The sequence below is a fragment of the Catharus ustulatus genome, chromosome 7 (assembly GCF_009819885.2).
Source record: "Catharus ustulatus isolate bCatUst1 chromosome 7, bCatUst1.pri.v2, whole genome shotgun sequence".
In the NCBI taxonomy this organism is placed as follows: Eukaryota; Metazoa; Chordata; class Aves; order Passeriformes; family Turdidae; genus Catharus; species Catharus ustulatus.
Genome location: NC_046227.1, coordinates 15,887,481 through 15,905,110, shown reverse-complemented (window position 1 = coordinate 15,905,110; position 17,630 = coordinate 15,887,481). Strand labels below are relative to the sequence as shown.

The 17,630-nt window shown below is 38.1% G+C and overlaps 1 protein-coding gene across 3 annotated transcripts in view; it reads right to left on the bottom strand.

The window, feature by feature from the left end:
- PDE11A (phosphodiesterase 11A) overlaps nt 1-17,630 on the bottom strand; it is a 114,262-nt gene that overhangs the window by 10,628 nt on the left and 86,004 nt on the right. For all 3 annotated transcript variants that reach the window (XM_033064714.1, XM_033064711.1, XM_033064713.2), the window contains exons 15-19: nt 17,439-17,539; nt 13,590-13,667; nt 12,177-12,240; nt 9,188-9,262; nt 8,115-8,198 (exon numbers count right to left, since the gene is read on the bottom strand). In XM_033064714.1, coding sequence (XP_032920605.1) covers nt 8,115-8,198; nt 9,188-9,262; nt 12,177-12,240; nt 13,590-13,667; nt 17,439-17,539 — 402 coding nt within the window. The remainder of the gene's footprint in view (nt 1-8,114; nt 8,199-9,187; nt 9,263-12,176; nt 12,241-13,589; nt 13,668-17,438; nt 17,540-17,630) is intronic.

Below are 17,630 nucleotides of genomic sequence, written 5' to 3'. Positions count from 1 at the left end.
GGGGGTTGAGTTAATGAAAAAAAAATTATTGCAATCTCCTTGTGGTTGAAGGGGACTTTGTTTATTCCTTTTAGGGCTAAATGAGGAAGGGTCCAGGTCATCACATACATAATGCATTAGTGTTTTCCATTTCTGCCAGGAATTTTTTTCTGATGCCTAAAAATGTAATTAGATGAAATGAATATATTATAAATTTCCCTTATAGAAAATAGGAGTTTCTTTTAGCTTCTCTCTAAAAATTGTTTGTGGATGGAAGCCAGTTGAGACTGGAAAGGGATCTAATATGTGCACAAGTGTTCTACTATGAATTAATGTTAAGCGTCTTTGTGGTGATGGTACACTGGCAAGAATAATACTGTACTTCTTTGGAAGTAAACTACAGAGGGATGATTATAAAGTAAGATTAGCCATTGGTAAAATGTGCCGGGTACTTCAGGGAGGAAAGCATGTACACAGCTCCTGGTAGCAAAATGTGCTCTGACCAATATGACGAACATTATGCTGCCAAAGGGAGAGTGATTCTGAAGGAATGGGACCAACTGAAGTAGCTCTACTGATGTATTGCTACAGTTGCAAAGGATTCATCTGTCGTTCATTACAATTTCATGAAACCAGGGGTTTGCTCAGAAGAGTTATTATTTCATAAACAACTTCTTATTTAGCTCTGCTGTTTATGGTTTTGAGTCTATGTCTAGAGCATGCAAGAGACAGAATGTTTCCAACTCCTTTCCTTTCAACATTTTAACCGAGCAGCTGATCAATGTCTTCTGCCTTGCTATTAAATGGATTTTGAAAAATTCTTCAAATCATATCAGTCTCATATGCTGATTTAATTCTTTGAATTTACCCTCAGCTGGGAATTCTGCAGGCAACTGTGATTCTGTTGTGTTAAACACTTACTTGAAGTGTTTCATCCGTCATCATTTCTAGTCCTTTTCTGATGCAATGTAGTTTGTGCTTTGTCTTTCTTGAAAACTGAATGGCTGTTAAATTATCCATTCATCTTCTTTCAGATTTGCTGTACAATTTGAGTTCCCTCTATTGGCTGTCTCTTCTACCTTATCTGCCAACTTTTCAATCTACTTCCTCAGATCTTTATATACGTTTCCATACATGACTGCCATGTCCTTCACAACACATTGGGCAGATAATTCTAAGTAAAACAGCAACAGAAATTATAATATTATGAATGATTCAATTTTTCTCACAGATTAGGATGAAAGCCTTTAGTGAAGCTTAGCTTTACTGAAGTCAATGGGAAATGTTTGTTTTTCTGTCTTCTCCCAAATACCTTTGCTGATGAACTGCCCTTTCAACTGAGACTGTTTTGGCATAAGATCGCTCAGAAGTAAGCTAAAGTACTCTTCTCTGAAGGAAAAAAGTACTCCTTTCTGCTGCCTCTTCTAAACATTTTGGAGAAACTTGTAAATTCTTAAAATTGTTGATTGTAATAGAATGTTGCATCAGTAATGTCACCAAGTTATTAAAATCATAGCAAAAATAATAATATTCTAATTTTCAAAGGCAAAATGAAACCCTCCCTCTTTTCAAGAAGTAAAAAAAGAGGATCAGGATCCTTGCACCTTTTGTAAAAACATATTCATGATAGTCACAGACAAAAAAAATCTTTGCTCTGAAACCACCAATACTTTTCCATATTATGCTGTGAAATAGTGACAGACTTAGATGAAAATTGCAAATAAAATAATTCTTTCTTATTTTCCTGGTTTTTCTTTCTTGTATAGCTCTTCTCAACCTTTTCTATTAGTAAGAAGGTAGCAGACAAAAGCTTCTCAGATTAAGGGCAATAGGTAAGAAAAATAATTTGGTAATGCTTATTCCATTACTGGAAGTTTTAATACGGGGATAGTATCTGAGTTTTCTGAAAGTTCCAGAGAATTCATTCCAGGTGGCCTCATTTAGATTCATCATTAGTAGACAAGAAACAAAGCAAGAAAAGTGCTGAACCTACTTAAGTTCCTACTTCAAGGCTACTGAGAGATCCTTCTACTGTGCCAAAAATCTCTTTTCTCTGGGCCAAACCCTTATTCCTAACACAATCCTTAGCTACCAACTTCCCCCCGCACTGGGATTTGGCCTGATTAAGTTTCCTCTGAAGCAAAATTTCTTACAAACACAGCAGAATATGTTGCACCTGCTCTTCCTTGGATAATATTACCCACTGGATTTCAACAGAGAGGGAGACTAATTTGATCTGCCAACATCTGTTTGATCTGCCTCGGTCCCTGGTATCACAAGCTGCATGGCAGGCTGATGTGCCTTACTAGTCCTTGTCAGCCAGGTGCTCTCAGGAAGCACAAATGATTTATCTCTCACTCTCCATGTCCAAATCAAATGTCACAAATTAACCCTGCCAAAAGTGTGCATCTTTTTGCTATTCTTTAGCATCTATTGAAAATTATCCTCCTCTTCCTTCAACATGCTACATAGGAAAAGCTGGCTTCAATGAAAATCACAGAGCTGGTCAAATTGCTTCCATTGAACAGATCTTTCCAAACAGCATAGTCCTGATTATTTTTGTTTTGTTGGTTTTGGCTTTTTTTCATTAAAACACTGAACAACTTAGGAACATGTTTCATGGACTGTCTATGTCTGTGCATGGTGAACACCTAGTGAGTTCCCTGCCTCCTGACTAGCTGCTAACTTAAAATATTAGAGCAGTGCCCTGACTTCTGTATCAACAACCCCAGATATGGGTGAATGATGGAAAACCATTTCTAAAATGTTCATAGATATAAAGTCTTCTTGGTTAAATAATTTTAGAAGTTTTTGTATAGACAGAACAGAAATACCTGAAGGAAAAAGTCATTTTGGCTGCATCCAGTGACTCTTGCCTGGGTAAGGACTAAGCTGTGCCATACAGTCCATTTTAGACAGGCAGGGCTTCTCAGAGAAATGGTGAAAACCCTAAATTTCTTATACAGTATTTCATCATGCAAAATTGTAATTGAAGGACACAGGGAAAGGGATAGAAGTGGTAACTTTGGAAGTGCTGCATCAGGATATAGCAGTGTAGCATGATTATTGAAGAAGACCTTTTTAATGTTCTCTGCAAAGGAGAGGTTAATCTCCTGTCTAATAATTTCAAGTAAAGTATATACTTTAGAAAAAAATCATGATGTGTGTATGTACTTTCAATTCAAGTGTCAAGTTAACTCTTGAACCAGAGAAGTTAAAACACAGAAAGCCATGACTGCTTAAGATTTTTGTGATTTTTTTCTCTGCCTTATAGAGGCTCTACCATTTATGACACCCTGTGCATTTAATCTAAGTTTACGAGCAGAATAGATGCTTTTGCAGCCACATTATCATAGACAAAAAAATAGAGTTAATTATAAGGCCAGACATTATCTTCTGTAGGAAGGTAGGCATATCAAAGCTCTTGGAGTTACAGACAGAGCATTAAATTTCTTTCTAAGTACTTCAAATAGTGTGATAAAGAGGGAATCTGTCCCTCCACATTCCATTTAAATATTTAAAGTACTTGCTAGGCCAAATGTCTCTCCTCTTCCCAGATTTCCCCTAGAATCTTGGATGGAGTAATGCAAATTCAATTCTGTAGATACTATTATATGCTTGACGTTCTCAATACCCAGGAAAATCTTGAATAGCTCTAAAAATAGCACTAAAATGGAGCAGTTCAAGGGAGCACCAAGGTAGAGGTGAGCAGGGCAATCTCAGGCACGCATAAGTTGTAAAAGCCATGAGCTTCTTTATCTTCCACAAAGACATCTCTCTTAAATTTAAATAGCTGCTGTCATTGTCACTGACTACCTGACTATGTATTTATCTGCCCAGAAGCAGAGTGCATGGCCTTTGGCCCTGCTATTCATGGCGTTACTGTCTCTGCCTAACAATGCCCTGAACAGAGCTGGGTTTCTGTTAGCATCTTTTGTTTGATGTGAATCGCTGAAGCTTTGATGTTGTTTGTGAGAAATATAATGATTTCAAAGAATAAGATCTTCGCTCTCCCACTCTGTGTGCTCCCCACAGAGAAATCTAATCTGAGTTGGGAAAAATCTGTGACTGATTCCATTTTAGGTAGACACAAATGACGGAGTCCAGAAATCTGTTAGTGTTGAAACTCCTAGCATCTCTTTACTGGTGGGTCAGAGAGGTAATTTGTCTTAATGATCAAAATTTTTTTTCCTGTTACACAAACATTTATAGATAGGTAAGGAATACTTTCTCTGTGACAGCCAACACAGCTGTCAGAGAAGCCATAACTTTATTTTCAGTGGGATGCTTCAAATTTTCTGCTTTAGTTGCATGTACCTCCTTTTTATAGGATATTCTAACAAAACAAGAGATTATTTTATATTGAAACTACATTAGTGGGCTTAAAATATTCTACAGTTTCAAAAAAGTGCATTTTTATTTAGAAATTATTATTCTAATGCTTGTTTCTCATCTCTACTGATAAATGCTTTTCTTACTGTCAGTTTTGAATGAAGAGCAAATGTGATGCAGTAAAATGTAACAAAAGCTCCTAAAATCTGAAATTCAGTGTAAATGGATTGCTGTTCTGCTACTCAAGGCAAAAGCTTCACTGTTACATAAAAATACTCTGATGTGGGATCACTACAGTAACAAAAAAGTAAATAATAAAATTATAATGCCCTAAGTGTAATAAAATGCAATGAACAAAAAATTGGGATGCTTTTATCTTCACAGACCTTTGATCCATAGTGTGAAGGAAATGGATTTGATTACTAAGATATGAAATTGGAAGTGACTTGATTCCTACAGTGAGCAGCAGATAGGGGAGAGAGCAAGGGAGCAGAGCTGTGGCTGACGTTGTGCCAAGAGCAGTCAGGTTTACAGAGCAAGCAAAGAGGTTTTGGATTTAGACACTTGGATACGGGAAAACTGTGCATAATTCCAGACATTTTACATATATATATCTATATCTGCACCTTCAGTCTTTATAGTAGCTCATAGTGTAGTACATTTTGTGTATCACTGACCTTCTTTCTTCTGGGTGGGATGGGCATTCCAAGGGGCAGTCAGACTGGACTGCTAATGGAAGTTGCATAGATCTTGTTGGTTTTCTAGTCACTTGTAAACCTTCTCACTAAAAGGGGCCAACCTCAGGGACGGACCTAGCCAGGTGAGCAGAGGGATGTGGTTCATGTTCCCCAGTAAAGGAGACTTCATTACCCTTTACTTGGGAGAATTACTGCACCTCCAAGTGAGTTGTCTTGAGCTACCTTCAGGAAATGCAGAAAGCAGAGCAGATAGAGCCAAATCTCCATGAAAGAGGTTTCAGAACTGAGGAAAATTATAAGTCCAAAAAAGCCATAACTAAAATGTGCTGCCAAGTTTATATATTGTTTTAAGTATGAACCACTCCTCATAGGCACTCTGGCATAGCCTAGTTCATTAGCTTGGACTGTTGGACGGCAGAGAGGATACAGTTTATTCTGGTACTGTGAGAGGCACTGGGATGATATCAGACCACTTCTGGAAGTTTGGGCAGTGAAGTTCCGTCAGTACTGCATACTTCAGATATCCTCAGGTGCCAGGAATAGCCAGCTCTTGGGAATTACTTTGAGCAAAGAATTTCAGGGAGCTCTGATGATCTCACCTAGACTTTAATGGGAGCTGCCAGCATTTAGTGGTTGCTGAGCTCATCTCTGCTCTGTGTGTGTGTGAAATGACACAAATCACAGCATTAGGTTCTGCTTTAGCAACTGCATTGGTAGGGATTAGTGCATTCCCCACAGCATTCCTTTTGGGGATCTGGAATTCTTTGGGGCTATAGAATCCCATGTGAACTCAGGATTTCTAATCCCTAGCATGGAAAAAAAATAAATACAAAAGCTTTGATTTTGTTCTCTATGGTTTAATGTTGCAATTTGGGTATGAAAATAAGTGTCAAATGTTTGTGGGTTTTTTCAAATGTGGTTTTTCTAAGTACTGTGGTAGTGAGCTATAGGAGTACCACTAATATTTTACTGATTTATCAGCTGCCACTTCACCTCTTTATATTGCATTTGTAATTATATAATCTGTACTCTCCCTACATGGAGTTCCTACTAGGTACAATGGCAAGAAGACAAAGAATATTTTTTTACATTTAAAGAATGTAAAAAACCCCACCAACCCAAAATCTAGGATATGGCCAGAGCTGTAGTGTTCACCCACCCCTGAACAGCGGATTTACAGTGCCTGAATACTCTGCTGATGGGATATGTGTATTGAAGTTTGATTAAGCTGGATATGAAAATTAAAACTTGGCTCCACACTGAAGAGAGAATCTCCTGCAGTGTGATACTGTGACATCAAGTTTTCTGTTTACCCCTAAGGCTGGTGCTGCTATGACTTCCAGGTTTGATGGTGTCTCTTTTTTAAGTTGTTGAGCAGCAGGCTAATGGCTGCACAGCATGATGCAAACACAGTGGAAAGCAGGGAAATCAGATGTGAATATATTCCCCAGAGATCTCCTGCTAAGATGGAGCTAACTAACCAGAGCTTTAGTGCTCAGATGTAGCTTCCTCATGCAGAGGATGGGCTGATTATCAGCTCTTCCTGCTTTACTGTACATTTTTGGATTACAGATGCTATTAGAAATAATGAATTCTGGTATAATATGCATTCTAGTGTAATATGAGCTATTTTATTGAAAGGAACATTATTTTTAAAGAGTGTCTGTCCAAGATCAGTGTTCATCATCCCTCCCCCATATTGTCCAAAATGATCTTGGCCTTTTAAACAATATAGGTGTATATTCTGTGCTTGCTTTGCCTTAATTGCTTGAAAACAGTAGCTGTAGTTTATTTCATCAGAACAAAGACTGACAGAAAGGGACAGGATCTCTTGGCAAAGCAGCAGCCTGGCTTACTGCTTACACAAGTGTTTGCTCTCCGTGTCACATAACAGGAATTGCCATTGCTGCTGGGCAGTCATTTCATTATTTCCACAGCGGCAGCCTCAGAAGCCACAAGGTATGGAGGGGAGAGGGCACATTGCCCTTCTTATGGGCCTTCTTATGTCCTTACTGTGTGATATTGGTTTTATATCTGGTCTATAAAATGAAAGGAACTGCCGATCCATTTTTATTTGTGTGCAGGGAAGCCACATTGAGGCACAAGTTGATAATTTTAAGCTTAACATGGGAGCTATTATTGCTGTGTATCATCACTGACCCACTCATTGCTTTGAGGTCTTAGGCAGTTTAGGGTGCAGTGGGAACAGGGAGAACTTGTTGCAGTTCCCCAAAGATGTTGAATGAGAACATTCTCCTGTTTCCTCAGATATCGGTGGCCAGTCAGTCTTTGGTGGTGTAAAGCAGGCTGTGTGGTTTCAGTCAAATCCTGAAGCTGTTTAATCCAAAAGGCAGCAGCATTGTTCTGATAGGAGAAAATTCTTTTCAAGCATTGGAACAGGCTGCCCAGTGAAGTGGTGGAATCACTGTCCCTGGAAGCATTCTAAAAACCTGTAGATGTGATGCTTAGGGATATGGTTTAGCGTGGACCTGGAAGTGTCAGATTACTGGCCGGATCTTAGAGGTCTTTTCCAACCTTTATGATTCTGTGGTTGTCTCTAGCCTTAATAAAGGAGTACTTGGGTGTTCACACACCACATGCCAAGCAGCCAGGCACCATTAAAAGAGTAAAGTCTGAGTTAAACAGCACAGGTTAAACAACAAATTGTTTGTTACTGACCCTAAAGACTTGGCCTAGAGTGCCCCTTAGCAGTTTAAGAAGGTGTCAGAAGGAAGGGCAAAGGCTTGAGCTTCCCTTTGGGTCACACAGATTTGGACAAGTTTGACAGCACCTACTGAGACTGTCCCTCTGGCACATCTCTGTACAGCACTCCATACCTCACCATGATGAGAATCAGTTTGTCCCAAATATAATAAAGTAAACAATTGCCCTATCAGCTTTCATAACTTAGAGAGGAATTATGTTTATAGACATTACCACTTTCAGGGAATCTGAAGATTTCTGCATGGAATTCAGACTTTTGGGAAAGTCAAAGTAAGATAAAAGTTCAAATAGCCCTCAAGGCTGCTCTGAAAGCTAGCTCTTTTTCCCTAGAGACAAGAATAATCTTCTCTGGGCTCTACAGGAGCAGTAAGTAAAAATTACCTCATACAATGGCATGCAGATGCTATCAATCCACTCAAGCTGCAACCTGGGTAGTTCATGTTTCCTGTTCCGATCAAAAATGGCCTGAATTGAGAAGGAAACAAAACTGTCATGCTTTAATTACACTGGAGTGTTTTACAGACACATCATCCAGCACTTTGCAGCTATGATCAAATTTTCACAACCAGAAGACTTTGTAAACCATAATCCATCTTTGCAGCTGTCTTTCTACTGCTTTGCCTGGCATGAAAAATAAACTGTTTATTTTCAATTCTGTTTTGAAACTTTTGGGCTGAATGTGTTTGTGTTTTGTAATTCTGTGATGTAAAATAAATGCTCCACATAGGATTTGAGCTGGTAAATAACTTCCTGCAGGAATGTAGATACCTTTGAGTAGAATTTTTTCTTTTCTCACATAGGGTTTTCCAGCTCAGCAAAATAGTGATGGATCTGGACTGGCTCTCTCTCCCTCACAGTTAAATTCTTTAGAACACTTCCTGTTAGCCTTCTCCTGTCGCCTCCAAGTAATGCTGCTCAACATTTTGAGTTACTTAATTTGGATAAGGCTTTCTCTTCTAATTGTTCAGTGAAAATTGTTATGAAACTTCTTGTTTGACACTTTGTACTCTGAGCCTGTATTCCACTCAATTCCAATTTATCCCTTCAATCACCATACTACATTTACATGTATACTTATAGAAATGCATTTCAAATAACACAGATATACAGCTACAACATAAAGCAAATCTGACAGTTTTGATTTCCATAGGTAGCTCTGATTTTTTAGTTCAATTCTATGTATTAAACCCACTTGCTGCTTAGAAAATTCACTGATAGGATAACCTTAGGAACAGATACAGAAAAGGGGTAAAAGGGCTCAGAGCAAAAGTGACTGTTTTGACTGGAGAGCTTTTATATGTGGTTATAAATGCATATTCTTACTGGACAGAGCTTTTTTTTATTCTAAGGTTTCTCTTTATGTACAAAATACAGTTCGTTTTTCTGAATGAGCACAATGATATTTGCTTACTCCATTCAAGTTAGTAACTATTTCAGAAATGATAAAAACTTACTGAAGGGGTGAGTTTGAGTTCAGATCTTTCTCTGTCTCCTTGCTCAAAGAACTCACTGGTTACCAGCTCAGCTGCCTAAAATAAAAATAATGATAAAGATTAGAGTTCTTGCTACATTTTTTTAGGATAATGAGTTTTTGCTCAGACCATGACTTCGGCTTGTGCTTAAAGAAGTGAATGACCTCACTTGCAGGACTGACTGACATCAGGCATGTGTTCATACAGTTTTTGGGACTGGGCCTACAGGGGGTATAAACAGCCATAATCAGGCACATGGACTTATCCCTGTTTGATAGGGAATTGACTTGGGGAATGACATTGCAATGCTAAGGCAACACTCAATGCAGTTATAAGCCACTTATTCAAGAACTGAGACCAAAACAGAAAATAATAGCTTTTTGTTGGCATCCACTGTTATGTTTATAAAAATGTTCTGTGAAACATGCAAGACTTCTATGGTTATTGCCCTATAATACCAACTTTTCTTATTGAAGAAGATTAACCAATATCCTCTGTTGTTTAAATCTAATGTGAATTCATAAAGGGCCTTTTCCCCTACTAGGCTTTACTTTTTTCCTGGTGACTGTCATCATTATAAGATCTGGATATCTAAGTATGAACTCAGATTATGATGATCATCTTGATTTAAAATCAAGAAGCAGTTGAAGTCAGAACATTTGTTTCTGGCTTTTGTGAATGAAGATGTTCTATTTACTGCAGAAGTTTGTGCTTCTTAGAAGACAAGACTTAAAAATAAATATAGTTATAGAAACCGGAGGAATTTTAGGAAGTCAAACAGTAAGCAGTTCTGATATAGTAGTGCACTCTTGGCATGTGTGAGGCTTTGAATGTAAGCACATGCAACATTTTGAGATGCAAAAACCCTGGAAGCCTATCTACTGAAGAGGCATTCACATCCTAAAGCTCCTGTCGTGCCAGAGCATTGTTTTTAAGCTGGGAATTATTTCATAATGCCAAGGCACGAGAGGGTGGACTAAGCAGAGAACTTGTACTTCATAAAATCTCAAAACTTCTTGCTCTAGAAATTGCATGGTAGGTAATGTTCACAAATGCTAAGTTTGTTGTAGTTGAAATAAGGACTACCAAAGTAGGTAAGTAGGTAAAGTGATGTTATAAAGTACTCTTAAATCTTAAGCTGGGTTATCATAGTTTGGAACTTCATAATGTATGTAATACAGTGCATTAATAAAATTCTGGATCAGTATTTCAAATAGAGGAATAATTTAACTTGTCAATAATTAAGGGTTTGCAAAGTGTATTGTATAAAAATAAACAAGACATAGTATCATCCCCGTCCCTCAATGCTATTCTGATCCTGTTCTCTATACAGTCCTTTTTTCCTTTATCTGTTTCAATCTTGTCTTCTTGAATTTTTCTGTCTTGCATGTGGCCTTTATTCCCTTTTTTCAAATATGTTTTTTTTTTTTTTCTTGTGGCACAGTTAAGGTTCAGTTATTTCCTGTTTTGCCTCTGTGGACTTATTAGCACTACTGCTCAACCAGGTGATGTCTCAAGAAATCCCAGACTGGATTTTTCAGTATAAAGTAAATCTGTATAACTAAGCTGCAGGGAACTTTTCACCTGTAGACCTCAAAAGTGATAAGCACAAAACCCTCCAGTTTGCCAGAGACTCCAATACTTATTCAGTAGCATAGCACAAAGATTCCCAGCTAGGAAAGCAGACTCTACCTGACACTTGGCTGTCAATGAAAATGCAGAAGCTGTGTTAAGGAGGAAAAGTGAGGAGGGATTGCACACACTGCAGCAGTGGCCAGGTAGCACTAAAAAATCTTGTTACTCAATTTCCCACTGCAGCATAGAAGCAGCTTTCCTGATTTCCATGTGAGGTGGCCATATTCTGGCCAAGTATAGCAGCAGCCTTAGAAGAATTTTTGTCATAGTCTGCTGATAAAGCAAAAAAGACTCGCCTGGTAAAACTGAAAGCTGAGGTGAAGCCCTCCCCCCATAATTTTTTTTTTTTTTAAATTCAGTTGATGTGCATGTAGCTTTTGTAGATCTTTTTCAGCTTTTATTACTTCCTTTTCCAAGGAATCTGCCTGCTCCTGCATCACTAGTTATCTGGCCTAGCTTTCTCTTTTTCACCCCATCTTAATAACTATTAGTTGCTGTTACACCAGACTTCCTCCAGGTGTGTACCCAAACCCAGCTGTGCTGGTATATTTTCAGTTTACTTCTTGATGCTGTCAATTCCTCCAAAACCTGACACAGTCTGTCTTCCACTGGCTTGTTCTGGGCCTCAGTGAAGGACTGATTAGCATGGATACTGGAAATATAAAGGACGGTTTCTGAGTAAAGAAGGATGTCTAGAAGAGGGAAAATCATGGGGCAAAGAACAAGAGTTTTGGGTTGCTTTCTCATATTGTACCTGTTTGCCAATGCTGGATCCATTTTTATGTATATTTCTAAAGAAATACTCCAAATGAGTAGTTCTACTTAGCAGCAGAACCATGAATTTTTATTTGTTGGTTTCTAGGTGCAGGATGTTAAAGAAAGCCCTATACTACACTTGGAGTTTTGCAACATCCTTAAGAAAACATTTCTTCCGTCATATATACTGAAGATTTTATGCTAATGAAAATTTGCAGTTAATCTGTTGGTATTTTTGATTTAGGGAAGACTGCCACTGCCAAGGAAGACTATGGGATGAAACCAATAAATGCAGCTATATGTGGCTAAATGTCTTTTTTGTTTAATCCATTCATTTTTTTATATGGATGAAAAATGTTAGTAAGAGGAGAGGTTGTAAAACCAGATGTACACACCAGTATGTGTACAGGGAAAGATTGTGCAAGAAACAATTTTTTTGCAGAAACCCCCTGCTACTTTTTTTATAGCATTAATACCGCTGTAAATTGATTCCAGTTTTGGTCCCCTGTAAGCCAGGGCCCTGGGAATATTGTCCTACCAGTCCCGCCTCCTCCCAGCCCTGCTATTAATCATGACTTGCCTGTCTTGAAATCTCCCACGGTTTGGTCACAGCTCCAAGGTCACAGGCTGTCATTAGCATTGATCTGAAAAACAGAAATGAACAATACAAGCTGAATCAACCTTTGTTGAATTTCTAAACAACTCTGCTCTGGATGAATAAATAAATAATACGTATATAAAATGTCAGCCCTGGCACCTTCTTTTCCTCCAGAAAAGAATGACATGTTTGAAATCTTAGCCATCAGCATGGTTTTTACATTACAATTGTGCCTCAGAAACCTAGTGTGTTGCAGGTCATAAGATGATGAATTTTGGTATTGTGCATTGTACACTAGAAAAGAAATGATATTGCAAGGGAGTAACTGCTAATTTTGCAATACTTCTAACACTACTTACATTAATACCTTTAATATATTAGAAAGCATGTGCTTCACATGATATAAGTAAGGGTATTATTACATAATAACACCTGCAACTGGATTAATTTATATGCCTATTTGTAAGTGACTGCTGTAGCAAGAGAGCCTATAATCACAGGAGGCATCCCAGACACTGTTTAAGCAGTTTCTACTGCTCATCTACAATAAAAATTGAAGATTTACTATGAGCTATACGGTTCCACTGTAGTTTAATACCTAGCTACAACCATGTTTTATATGCATTAGGAGAAAGAAACCATTCAGCTGTAGAAAGCGTTTATGTACAGTACATGATGCAGATAAAAGTCTCAGAAAGTTTAAATGAAGAACAAGGGCACTGAAAATGAAGCATCAAATATATTGCCTGAATCTAAAATTAGGAATGGGTGAAATGGTATGGAAAATAGAAAATGGCCAATATTTTGTCAAAAGACCAAAAGATAACAGAATTTTAATGAAATTTCAGATAAAATGAGACATAATCAGGCATGCATATGCAAATACACACATTTTATTGTCTGCAAAGTGTGATCTACTCAAACCACCAGCAATGCCCGAGGTTTTCAATAGGATGCATCCTCAGGGCATTCTTGAGGGCTGGAAGAGTACTCTGTACATGAAAATTCCCAGGTACAGACTGGAAGAGCAGAGAAGTGCTTGGCCAGTGAAAAAATACAGATGAGAGGAAGAGGAATCAGGGAAACAGACAGGAAAGATCTTTGTGTTGAGAGACAGAATATTTATACTTTCTGAAAAAGAGAAGAAGGGCTGAACAGGAACTGGTGAGGCTGGGAGAAAGGGAAGAAAACAGGACAGGGTGTGTAGGAGAAACAGAAATGGTGAAGGTGAAGTCATGTTGATTAATACCATATATTTCATATCACAGATTGTATTTTTAAAACAAGATACTTTCTCTTGTTATTCTTAGCCTTCAGTCCACAATACATGAAACTCCTTTAACAAACATGGCTACACTTTGAAATAACCAGAAAGCAAGAAAAAACAGAGCTTACCGAAATACTTCTCTGTGGTTTTTTACATTCCAATCATAACCACCTTTACTGACAAGTTCAAAAAACTCAGTCCTTCTCCTGCAAAAAGACAGATTGTGAGAGAAGGAAAGAAGACACTTGCAGGGCAGCACTGCAGCAGAAACACAGCTCTCTGTGATACGGAATCACTGCACCTCATGTATTATTGTTAAAGCCGTTACCCTGACAGTCCATTTAAGCGAAACATACTAATTTCCGAACATGTTCTATAAATGTCTGTTATCAGTGTCACAGTTGCCTAGTAAAAGCAATATTGGATTTATGGTCTCCACAGATAAGGAAATGAATGGCTCTGAAATGTTCAGTCTTCCACAGAAGCATGAAATGTTCACCTACAGCAGTGGACAGACAGACAATAGAAACACCCCAGAAATACACACACGCTTCTGTTTTCTTGTCCTTGCAAAATGGTTTTTACTTTTATATTCTGAAGGGTTTTTCAGAGCTTTGCAATTCCTGTTATTTCCAGCACAGGAAAGAACATGCTTCTGTAAGCACACAGAAAGAAATAGACACACAGAGGAGCTCCTGCTGTCTTGAGTTCATAGTTCTTATAGACTGGAAACTGGGTCTTCCTGCTTGGTTCCATGCTTTGTCTTCTCATGCCTTCTTCATGTCTTTCATGTCCCTCAAACAGGGACAAAATGTGAGATGGACAGAACATGTTAATGCTTGATTGTTGCCTTTAAGAATCAAAATTCGGACTCATCATAGTCAGTACTCTTTTATGGCATTGAAACTCCAAGCAGCTCTCACTGCTTGCAATGTGACTACAATATGTAATAGATCCTGCCCAAGATACAGCAGAAGTTGAGGCACAAAAACTTGGAGCAACTTGCCCCCAGTGACACAATGAGCATCAAAAATATGAGCATCAAAGCTGGAAAGCAAATAAATACCTATGTCCTGAGTGACAGTCCAGTGCCCCAGCTCATGTGAGACTGTGCTCTTTGTCAAGAGGAAACTGACAGTTAGATTCAACAGGAGAGAGTTTGCAGTCTTGTATTTTCTGTGTTTACATCAACTAGACTGAAATTTTGAACAGTGATTATTGACAGTGCAGTCTGATGGCAGCCAGTACATGTTTGAACACAAGGAGATGTACACTTCCAGAAACACTCCTTTGCTTGGCGGACAGAACATCATGTGGGGCATGTTGCAATATTCTGGTCTCTGGCTGTCATGGTTATATGACCAATCACTTCTACTGTAAGGCCTTTCTATAATGAATTTCATACAGCAGCTAGAAGAGGGCTATAAAAGGGCTGCATGATGATATGTAATCCCTTATAGTTTGGGAAATAGAAGATTTTATTTTGAAGTATTGGATATTCTGAGCAATTCATATGTTTTTGGACAAAAAATAGGCAAGAATGTTTAAAGCTGAAAGCTCAGGAAGATGACACCCCAGAAACCTAGAATATTCAAATTTAAAATGTAGAGATCCATAAGCAGTAACAGAAAATGTGAGTCTCAAGGCCTTATGTTAGGCTGAAACCTTCAAGGATTTTCTTTGAAATCAATTTAAATGGATACAGAAGTAGTAGTCCAGTTCCACAGAGAATTTTCAGTGTAGGAAGGACTGAACCGGAGGAAAGCAGCCATACATGATGAAACAATTTAGCATTTTGTACTGGTTTCTTTGGTATCCAAAATTATGAGGTTTTCTATTAATAAGCAAATATAATATGGCAGAATTTCTGAAACAAAATGAATTATAACAATTTTCCAGGGTCTTTGAGTAACATTGACTCTCGCTGTATTTTGCCTCGAAGGGAGGTTGTTTTTAAATCCATTTGCTCTACAGCCCAGTGGCTCAAGATATCATTTGAATGAATTTCCATAAACTTAATTCTGGTTCCATGCTTTTACTTGTTGTACAATTTACAAGTATTGTTGTCTAGAATTATAGACTAAAATCAAATCTATTTCCCATCTGATCTTTCCTTGAAAATAATCTTTTTGTTTGTTTTTATAAAACAAATGCCTTGAGAAGGTCTGGAAAGTAAAGCCTTGCTCTGCCTGGAGTTTTGTTGCTGTTTTGCTACCTGGAGCTTGTGATCATTAAGTTTAGTAATTTTAAGAATACTGATATGAGAATTCCCATCTCGACAAAAATATTAAAGATGTAACAAACTGGAAAAAACAAATTACGTACTTATGTAGAAACATCTCTTCACATAGGGTGACTTTAAGAAATGCAAAGCACCAATGTTTCTAGACAGTGATTTTCAGGCACTTTTGGAAATAAACTAGCATAGCTACCACCTCATTAATGAATTGCAGTAACACAAGAGGGAAAAATAACTTATATGCAGACTTTCAGTAAGGAGGCCTCATTTGCTAAAAGTCTTCTGATTCATGAAGCACCAAAAATCAATTATGCAGGTAAAAAAATAATCTTGAAATTCAGTTATATCCCTTTTGGACATTATTTCTTCATATTAAAACTAAAAAAACAACTTGACCACATGGTTTTTCAGCTTAAAGCAGGCAGGGAAGAGAGCTTCATCCTGAACAGGGTCTATCCCAAGGCACTGCTGTGAGCCCTCTCTGGCTCTTCCAGGGTCTCCAGGATCTCGGCCAGGGAGAGCTACACACATGGAGCTGTGCCAGGGCAGCTGTCCTCTCAGTCCCTGTCACTCATCTCCTCCTTGAGAGCACAGAACAGTTCTGCAGCATTTACTTACGGTGAGACAAGAGGACCTGTGGTCCTGGTATCTCACAGAAAGGAAGAGACCTTCAAGGTCATCAAGTCCAACCCTCAACCCAGCACCACCATAATCACCTCTAAACCATATTCCCCCTAAGTACCATATCAAGACAACTTTTTAATACTTCCAGAAGTGGTGACCACACCATCTCCCTGGACAATTTATTCCAATGTCTAACCACTTTTTCAGTAATTTTTTTTTCTCTAATATCTAAGCTAAACTTCCCCTGGTACAACTCTAATCCTTTCACTTGAGACATGGCAGAAAGACAGGATAGGATGCTAATGGACACCAAACAAAAACTCCTAAGGATGACTTATTGTCAAGACTGGGAAGGCAGTGCACTGAAACTGCACATGTGCCCCTAAGTCAGCCACAGGCTAATGCCAGATCCAGAGGTGCAGTGTGATGGTGACACCACGACTCCTCTGACTACATGCATCCTCCCACACATCCTCACTGGGATAAGCTTGGTAATAACTAACAATATTTGAAATGCAGGACCAAGTTGAAATCTACTTTGAGATTTGATTTGCAAACAAGGAAAAGGAGGAAACTGGGTGAGAGAGATCCTAGTGTACTTCCTCCATTAAGCTTTTTAGGACCCATTCTCATCACGTGATGTGAATTGGCATAATTTGTCTTCAAAGCAACAAAGTGTCTGCTTTGTTACCTCTGTAACTGGGCCTGTAACTAAATATTATATTTCTTAGCATACATGTTTAGAAATGCTGAAACGGTGGAAAAGAATTCTCAATGTCATTGATTTTCTATATACCTGAAGAAATGATCACAGAAGGGACAGAAAAATTATGGGACTGAGCTGTAACTGATTCCTGGGATTCCTTTGAAGCATAAACCCAGGATTTGACTTGCTTTTGGTTGATTCAGACATGTTAACATATTAAAGCAAAACTTACTTGGACACTTGAGATATTTCTATTAGTCTAAAAGATACTAAGTATTAGACTAAACCTCTTCAACCATAGCTAAACACTAATTCCTCATATTATATATCCTTATTGGTATTTAATAGGTCATTAGAGTAAGTTCTCTGAAATTTCATTCATCAAAGACCAGAAATGTCAATACTTACTCAAAATACAGAGTGAGGTCTGTTGCCAATATTGATTGCTTTAGAAGCTGCATAAGGTCACTGTAGTCCTTAGAGGACAAGTTAGCAAAGATGTTGTGACCCTATAATGAAAGAGATAAAAGAGGTAAGGGCTAACGATCAATATAGGTTTTTAAAAGGTTTTCTAACTTGTTAGCCCACTGTTTCCCTGTA